The sequence below is a fragment of the Lycorma delicatula genome, chromosome 1 (genome assembly GCF_047948215.1).
Source record: "Lycorma delicatula isolate Av1 chromosome 1, ASM4794821v1, whole genome shotgun sequence".
NCBI classification, from domain to species: Eukaryota; Metazoa; Arthropoda; class Insecta; order Hemiptera; family Fulgoridae; genus Lycorma; species Lycorma delicatula.
Window position 1 is genome coordinate 26,077,215 of NC_134455.1, and position 9,550 is coordinate 26,086,764.

General features: G+C 32.9%; 1 protein-coding gene across 1 annotated transcript; it reads right to left on the reverse strand.

Moving 5' to 3' along the window:
* Window positions 1-5,402: 5,402 nt before the first annotated feature.
* Osi20 (DUF1676 domain-containing protein Osi20) lies at window positions 5,403-9,138 on the reverse strand. The gene is made up of 2 exons (XM_075354012.1): window positions 8,703-9,138; window positions 5,403-5,860 (listed from the first exon to the last, which is right to left on the reverse strand). The coding sequence occupies exons 1-2, from the start codon at window positions 9,136-9,138 to the stop codon at window positions 5,403-5,405; spliced, it is 894 nt and encodes a 297-aa protein (XP_075210127.1).
* Window positions 9,139-9,550: the final 412 nt, after the last annotated feature.

Genomic DNA, 9,550 nt, shown 5'->3' on the forward strand with positions numbered 1-9,550 from the left:
AAATATCACCACTAGGGATGTGTTGGTTATAATCAAAATTGTAATTACTATTCTTCTTCTGATGAAAATAAATACTCACATGTACGTAGGCGAGTTAAGTATCCTTTTTTTCAGCAGTAAAAACATGAGCCACCCGAATTTCGTAAATGAATATTTTAAGATTACAGAGCAACTAGGATTATTTTAAATATAATTAGGATTATTTTTTGATAGGATTTTTTGAAATGATTTTTTAAAATTGCATTCTAAATAATTGATTAATATTTGCCATTATTAATTAATTAACTTTGGTTTTGAAATATTGAATTTCATATCTGTAATTAAAAATTATCGGTATTTATATACACATCAACCGTTGTTAAGTTACATCACTACTTTTACTTTTATTTACTATTTACTCATAGTAAGTAGGAAATTAAAAAATACTACTACTTTTTACTTAATTATTATTATTACTGAATCAGTTATTGGAGTAATATAAATTAAAGTAATTTATGTACCTATACGTATAAGAAATGACGGAAATATGTGACAGAATTACTAAGATTCTCATATTTATTTAACTTTACCCTCTTTTAATTCGTTTTATATTATATTTATAATAATTTAATGGATTTATTAGATTATTTTTTATAAAAAACTGAGTAAATAATTATTACAGAATTTTTATTTAAATAAAAAACTGTATTATATTCATTCCCAGGAATGGAATATAATTGAAAATAATAAACGTTGAATAATATTGTAATTAAAACATGTTATTGCCTTTAAATAATAATCATAAGTTTCTAACATGTATTTAAATTTCACAAATACAGGAAAGATTATGTTATTTGTATGGGTTATCAATGCTGTATTTTTTTTATTTACTTTTTAATTTGTTCAGCCTTGAGGGTAGAATTAGTAATTATAAAAATAACAACTCATGATATATTGGTATGTAGAGATTGCGGTTAATACTAAAAAAATGTATGAATATTATTATGACGGAAAAACTTAGATTAAAACGAAAAATCGATTATTATTAGAGTATGATGGTGTAATTTTTTTTTATTTGAAATGTTATCAATCCCCAAGTGATAATATTCACCCACTTCGGCGAGCGTATACCGGCACGCCTGGTAAGCGCACTGACACCTAGGGAGTTCACGTCAATAGTACAGGACGAGGGTGAATCATCAAGAGTACACAACAAATTTCAACAGTTCTGTCACGTATATTGGTGGACCCCTGAAATAGAACAGCTGAGGAAAACAGCCTGGGCCTCCAGGCGAAGCTATCAGAAGGCAGCTAGACGAGTCCCACAGCTGCACGTATTAGATTTAAAGCAGCTAGGGCGGCTTACAAAGCGGCCATAAAGATCGCAAAGAACGCTTGCTGGAGGGAACTCTGCGAAGAAGTGGACCGAGACTCATGGGAGAAAGGTTACCGCATTGTGTCGAGGAAGTTCGGGTAGAGAGCCCCGGTACTAACGACGCAGCAAGTTCAGAAGGCAGTTGAGACATTATTTCCACAGCGAAACGACTTCGTCAGGGAATGTAATAGGGGAAACAGAATTGTTCAGCACGGAAGAACATAAGACAGCAGGGAGAAATCTGAAACCTAAGACGAGTCTCGGTCTGGATGGGATACCAGTGAAAGTAGTGCGAGTTTTAATTGAGAAAACACCGGCGGAACTCCTTCACATACTTAACACCATGCTCACGAAAGATTATACACCATCAGAGTGGAAGGAGTCGCGACTTGTACTACTTCCGAAACCAGGAACTCCAGCTAATGCTTACCGCCCAATATGTCTAACGAACACATTGTGCAAGCTGCTGGAAAATCTGATAGATGTCATTCTAAAACAGGGCATAGAGAACAGTGGAGACATTTCAAACAGCCAATACGGTTTTAGGAAAAGGAGATCTGCCCCAGACGCTGTGAACAAAGTCTGGGGTAGAGGCAGCAGCTGATACCAGGTGAACGAGGAGAATTCCAGTGTCATACTATTGGATGTGAAGAATGCATTCAACTCGCTGTGCTGGGAGGCCGTATTCCAGACCCTTAAGGATAGGAGGATCGATAACGGCATTAGACGGCTCATACAAAGATACCTACATAATAGATATTTATTGTGTGACACCGTTGACCAGAGGCTCCGTATTCCTATCACATGCGGGGTGCCACAAGGCTCAGTCTTAAGCCCCACCCTCTGGAATGCCGTCTTCGACGATGTCCTCCGCCTTCAACTACCTGAGAGAGTGACTCCAGTAGCTTTTGCAGATGACCTTGCTCTTGCGGTCTCGGAAAGAAAAGTTGAAGAAGTGACAACGACGGCTAACGAGGCGATTACAGATGCGATTGTTGTACAAGGGTTTAGCTCTCTCTGAGGCCAAAATGACCTTCGTCTGCTTGACTGTAAGACGGCCACTACCGGCCATACCGATAAGGACTGATGTCGTCTTAATTATCCAGGTAGAAACAGCTACGTACCTGTAGATATGGCTGGACCACAGAAGTCGTTCTCGTCACACATGAAACAAGTGTCAGGCAAAGCTGGAGAGGCAGTGCGAGCTCTTAGCAAACTACTAGGAAACGTCACAGGCCCCAGAACGAGCAAAAAGAAGCTCTACGGCCACGTCGTCAACTCCATACTACTCTGGGGTGTCAGTATGGGGGAAGACCTTAGAGATAGGTAAGCATAGGCATGTACTAGAAGGAGTGCAGCGACGTATCACTCCGCGTACTCCTCGGTTTCGACTGAGGCTACACTAGTTTTGGCTGGCATGCCTCCTCTTCAACAGATGTGGAAGAAGGAATGGGCACAGAGACGAATGTTACAGGAGTGGCAAGGGCGATAGGACCAATCTTCGACAGGGCGATGGACTCATCGCCTTATAACGCAGATTGATCTGTGGGTCAGCCGTAAGTTCGGAGAACTGAACTATTGGTTGACCCAACTACTGACAGGACATGGTGTGTTCAGAGTGTACCTATACGGAAGAAGAAGAGCAGAAAATGACCTCTGCCGTTACTGTAGAAACAAACATCCCTGAACATATCATGTTCGGCTGTCAACAGTGAGAAGACAAGCGTTGTTGGTGCACTCAAATAATCGGACCTTTCACAGCAAATACTTTTATTGAAACCATGCTGAACAACTAGGAGAATTTTAAAGCCATTGCAGGGCTTACTACAAAACTCCTGCAGCAGAAGGCCAGGGAGAACGAAATGGCGAAGGGTGAGGGATAGCCCTACAGACAATAACACACTGTAGAGAAGGCGATTCCAAATCCCTTCCCAGACCCGCCACAGCGCTCTCTAGGGAGCGACAACGTACGCTCCCTACATGAGGCATGAGGCGTAAAGACCGAGATACGGCCTTTGGGATGAGGTCCAGGCAGGACATAGTCGGGCTTGACCACCTCATTTCAAAGGTTAGAGGAAGGCAAAAATAAAAGATACAAACCGGCGAGCTGACCTGTCGTACCAGACGTACTGGCGGACGGGAAGGCCCGTTTGAGTTAAAACAGAAGGACAACCTTCTGAGCTGTGCTAAGCTTAATCCTGCAGTATCCGCTCGGGAGGAAAAAAAGTGATAATATTCCGGAAGAAACTTCGAAGTTTCGTTGACACTACTTAAGTTGTTTGAAAGTTTTGTTTAGGTACAACATATACAGTGTACTAAAATTTGCATGAAATAAATTTACACACAAATAAGTATTCCTAATGACAAAACTTACGTGTTTTGTCACAGAGACAATTAGTAAAAGAAGTTGGAAATATATTGCATGACTTTTTCGGCTACGCGGGTCCAGCGATACAATACCAAGGTTTTAATTGATTATAAAGTTTGCCAAAATGAGATTTAAGCACTAAATTTAACTCATTTAAATTTAAGCACTAATTTAATTTGAGATTTAACTCCCAAATTTTCAATAAAACATTTTTGAATTTTGGGGCTTCCTTATTCTTTGGGCAAATTAAGGAAAGATTTATTTATAAAAATTTCATTCCTAACAAAAGAGATTAATAATATTGAAAAAATAATGTATTACTATAATGAAATTAATGAAAATTAACCAAAGCTACTTTACTTTTAATAGCTCTTTATGTGATGAAGAAAAATACAAAAAAGTAAATAAATTAATTATAAATATTCAAAGAGTTGGAATCAAAAATTAAAACACAAAATATATATTTTTTAGAGGGGAAAATATATTTTAAGAAAGAAATTTCTAAAAATATTTGAATACAGATTAAGCTTAACAAATTTGCTTGAGTAAACTTTCTTTAAATCAAACACCCTAATAAAGGCTAAAATAATAAAAATAAATTTTTAAAGAACTTGAATGAATTATCGGTCTGGGGTCTATAATTTTAAAAAAATAAATAAATTTCTTGATAGTTCTATATATGAAGTATAAACTTTCAAAAATCGTTTGAAAAATATTTAAACCGAAGGAAGATAGAGTAAAAGAACAAAAAAACACGCATTTCAATTTTAAGAGGTGGGGGTTGATTTCTTGAAATTTTTTTTTTTTTTTTAATTACTTTTATATACATTGTAGGCAGCAAATTCGGTTTAGTGAAATCTTTTCTAAAATGCCTCTGAATAAAATCGAAATTTGTTTTTATTCTCCGATATCTTCCCCACCCCTTTTACAAATTATGAAAACATGGCTATGATAAATTTTCCACATATAGAAATATTTGAGCCAAATTTGAAGAAAATGGGTTCGGTCAATCCTCAGGTGTAACACCAAAAAACAGTGCGACATATATATTTACATACGTAAGCACATAATACATACATATTCTTTTTTGGTCTAAATGAAATAGTTGGACCCTAAAACTTAAATATTTGCAAAATACCCGATACTCGATTGACGATATGATCATTATACTTTCCTCTTTAATAAGTTATTCTACTTATATCAACCGGGAAATTAAAGTAAGATAAATCACATTTTAAATATTTTAAAAAGGAGCGTTTACATATTTCAATATTTAAGTTAATTTATAGCAGATTAAGCTAATAGATTTTACTTCTAGGAATATATTAAGATTTAAATCACTATTTCTTTCTTTTTGTGTAAAAATATATAAAAATAATAATTATAAATAAAGACTAGTAATTCTTCTGCTTTTGTACTAACGTTTACTTAAAGAACATCATGTTAAATAAATATGTGTGCATAAACTGAAACTTAAGTAAAACTACTTAATCTGTACTACGTACTTTTGAAAAGGTAAAATGCGAAGAGTTTCTCTTAAGTTTCTCTTTGTTCAAGATTTTTCTAACTGCTTTGAACGTTAAAGGTTCATTATTTATTGTAATTTCTTTTCAAAATATAATTTAGTTAGTGTAGTAACAATAAAAGTTTAAAAATAATAAATTTGTTTAAACTTACTTTTTATAATTTATTTTTTGCAGGCTGATTTGAAGATTGTTGATTAACATAACCGTTATATGCTAATGATTGAGCATCCCATCCGACTCGAGCATAGGGACCACCCGACGGTGCAGCAGGTTCCCATGAGGAAGGAGCATCGTAAACTGGAGCTTCATAAGAAGAAGAAGTGGATGGTGGGCCGTAAGATGAAATAGGTGTTGGTGAAGGCGGACCGTAAGGCATTGGAGTGGCCGGTATAGGTTCCATCGGTGTTGCCATCATATTCATTGCATTTTTTTTCATAAATAACTGGAACGCAACAAAACCCAGCACCACTAGAAGAGAAATCTTACTTAAGATTAGCGCTTTTGTGGCTTTAACGAAAACGATAGTGAGCAAAATCGGAATCAAAACTTTTAATTTCAGTTTAATGATCATCAACAGCGGTAGTAACATTTTTTGTTTCATCATGTCACGTGCTGAAAAAAATAAAGAATTTCATACTTTTTATTTAAACGTTTTAAATTGGAAATTAGTAGGCGTTTATTAGAAAATTGAATTTATAAAGCAAATATGTTTACGAATTAAAGATACTTACGTAACGCTGACCATCTTAATGTTAACGTGTGATAGACCTTTTTATAATATACGTTTCAGTTTTTTTTTTTTAATAATTACCAAGAAAATAATGAGGCAAGGTAGTATTTTTGTTTTGATACTATTTCTAATTTACGATCAACAAAAGCGTACAAGTATTGGATTTTGATTCTTCTTAAGACATTTAACTTAGCACGTTAAAATTATTATAGTTGTAATAATTTTACAAAAACATGAAAAAATATTTCCTAAAATTACTAAGTAAGCACTTCGTAATACAGCCCGTTTACTTATAAAAATAATCAATCTTTTGTAGATATTAGTAGATCCAGGGGGACGAAAAGAGGAAAATTCCTTTCCTGCAAATATGAAGATGTTGTAATGATTATTTAATGGTTGGTTCTTTTTTCTAATACAGTTGCATCTTCCAGTGATAACCTAAGTAAATTCTATACCGCCCACCATATTCCTCTGTAATATGTATAATGTCTTAAGACATATTCCTCTGTTAAATGTCTTAAGACATTTAACTTAGCACGTTAAAATTATTATAGTTGTAATAATTTTACAAAAACATGAAAAAATATTTCCTCAAATTACTAAGTAAGCACTTCATAATACAGCCCGTTTAATTATAAAAATAATCAATCTTTTGTAGATATTAGTAGATCCAGGGGGACGAAAAGAGGAAAATTCCTTTCCTGCAAGTATGAAGATGTTGTAATGATTATTTAATGGTTGGTTCTTTTTCTCTAATACAGTTGCATCTTCCAGTGATAACCTAAGTAAATTATATATCGTCCACCATATTCCTCTGTAATATGTATTAATAGTCCTCAGAATATGCACGCGTGTATTTTTGTGATAACCTGTTTAAATGAAAATTAAAATAACTCCATAAGATATCTTGAAATCTAATCCTATAATTTATTTGTTCTCAGTGTTATTGCCTCACCCTCAATGATTTATGTTACATAAAATGGTAATTTCTGTCAAAAGAAATAGAAAAATATGAAAAGAAAAAATTACTTTTGAATAGTTTTCTGATATCATATAAATTATTTAAACCAACAGTTTTAGTATACAGACTTCTGTATACGACAGAAGAATGAAATAACACTGAATTGAAAATGTAGGTAAGTTTTCTGTTATTTACTACAAAGTTCATATTCGTTGATTACATTCACAATACAGTATACAGTATACCGTATTACAGTGTTTGCATTTAGAAAATTATTTTTTTTCCTATGTTCTTGTTTTTTCTTCCAAGTTTAGTAGAGGTATTTTTGCTTCATCAGAATATTTTCGTTTTTTTTTTTTATAAAGCTTAACTGAAATTAAAATTATGAAGAGTCTATTTACCAACACAATCGCTTATATTTAATGTAAAATAATTATTAATATTTTGTCACTGTCAAATTATCCCGTGGAGAGGGAACTGCAGTAAGGGTGCTATTGTTCTGGCACGTCCTGTCTAGAATTGACATAAAAAACGCATGGAATTTGATTAAATTCAACATGAAAAAGTAAAACATCAGAAACTTGGTTTAAAGAGTAACAATTATTTTTTCTATTTATTCAATTTTTTTATTTATGTGAATTCATCTTCCAAAATAACATGGATCGATCCTATATTGCAAGATGTACATACGTTTTTAAAATAGAATCGATACAAATGCATGGATCAATCCTACGTTTATATTGTAATAACCGGTTAATTTATCTACTACGTCAATCTGGCTAATTAAAGATCAAATAAAAGGTAATCAACAAAGCTTTTATTAAATTGAAGACAAAATAAGATTTGATTTGATTCTTAGAATAGACTTAAAAATTTATTGATACGTGCTCTAAATTGCTGTAAATAGTATCTATTCGCACGCAATATTTCTACTACAAAGTCGATGTGCTTCATATTAATCTACTTTAATTACTGTTTTCTGCTTACCCTTAACTTATTATTTATTCCTTAAAATTACGGCTCTGTCCATGAAAAACATGGTAGTTGAATAATAAAAGGGATATACTTTATAGGTAGGTTACAGTTCGGCTAAGGTATATATGGTATAAGGCTACTCTTTATGATATTTTCAAATACATAATAAATTGTTTTCCAAATATCATCAAAATGTAGTAGAAAAATCAAATATTTATAGATTAATTCCCCGAAAAATATATTTTATATATTATTAATTAGATAGTTTTTAAAATCTCACTCTCATACAAGAATTACGAATTTTTAAAAATAAATATAAGCAATTTTCAAAATTCTTGTGACAAGGGACTATATACATTTTTATTAGTTAAAATTAGTTAAGATGTATTTTTCACATATATAAAACCAAGTTATTACAAAATACCAAACTTATTGTTAAAATCAGAAATAAAAATGGTATTAAATAAAATTCGTTTTCAATATATTTTTTTTTGTATTTTTTTATAATTTACATAAAAACCAAAACTTAGAAGAGATAATTTCAAATAACAATAAGTTAAATTACTGTGTTGAATTTACCTATCAATATTTATGTTGAAAATTCAGTTCAAAATTTTCAAAAAATGTTATTTTTTTAAATTAATGAATCAAATCGATTCATTCATTAAAACAATTTAGATCTAGCTGCTAAACGTCAGCACCCTTCAGTTGCTACGGTAACTATGTTTTGTTTTTGTTTTTTTTTGTAATAAATTAATTAAACGTAAAAGAAAGTATAAATCACTTGCCTGATGTCAATGCTCTATCTTCTCCAACAGGATTTTCAGGAAACTTGACTTCGAAATCAGAAATGCTCCTTGAAGGTTTAAATATAAGAGCTGCTTTCTGAAAGAAAAATTCCGGCAGTTGCAGGGTGAATTGATGTGTCTGAATAAAACGTTGAACACGGTCGAAAATCATATTATCCAATTTTTGATCGCTGCCATAAAGATCCAGCGATCTCTTTTCACCGGACACATTACCGAGATATTCTACAACCTTAAGACGTACGCACCGATTAAAAGATTCATCTCCATCGAAACACTCGAGTACAACTGATGAAATTAATTCTTCACTGGTTTCAATAGCCCTTCCCGAACTATTGGGAATATGATTTGACTCGTGGGCAAGGGTCAGGGTTGTAGAGAACAACCACGCTAGAAGGACTTTCAGACTGAGAGACATGATAGCAAGTGGCCACGCCTTCCGGTGTTCTTCTGTTTTATATGAACAACCCTCGCCTTCTTAATACTATGAGCACGTGCATTATTTTCTGTGTCACTCGGTATATTGGATCCCATCCAATAGAACGCGTTCTCCGGAAGCGGAACTCGGACAATACATTAGATATTTGTTACAATTTATTATTGTTTTATCGGTATTATTAACCTTCAGTTTCTTTATTTGAACAAAAATGTGAACGAGTGAAATTTAACGCGACTGAATAAAATTCTAATACTGGTACAACCACGATAATATGATGAATAATAATTTAAAAATGTAGAAATGTGAAAATGAGAGTAAAAATTAAATATAAAAACAATCTAAATGTTCTGAATGCTTAGAATAGGGACTATAGCTTTAGTAGTTACGAACT

Excerpts from the sequence above, each read along its gene's own strand:
- Osi20 (XM_075354012.1), bottom strand. The coding sequence starts at position 9,138 with ATGTCTCTCAGTCTGAAAGTCCTTCTAGCGTGGTTGTTCTCTACAACC. Across the intron at positions 5,861-8,702 it reads AGATAGAGCATTGACATCAG|CACGTGACATGATGAAACAA; the intron begins GCAAGTGATTTA and ends TATTTTTTTCAG.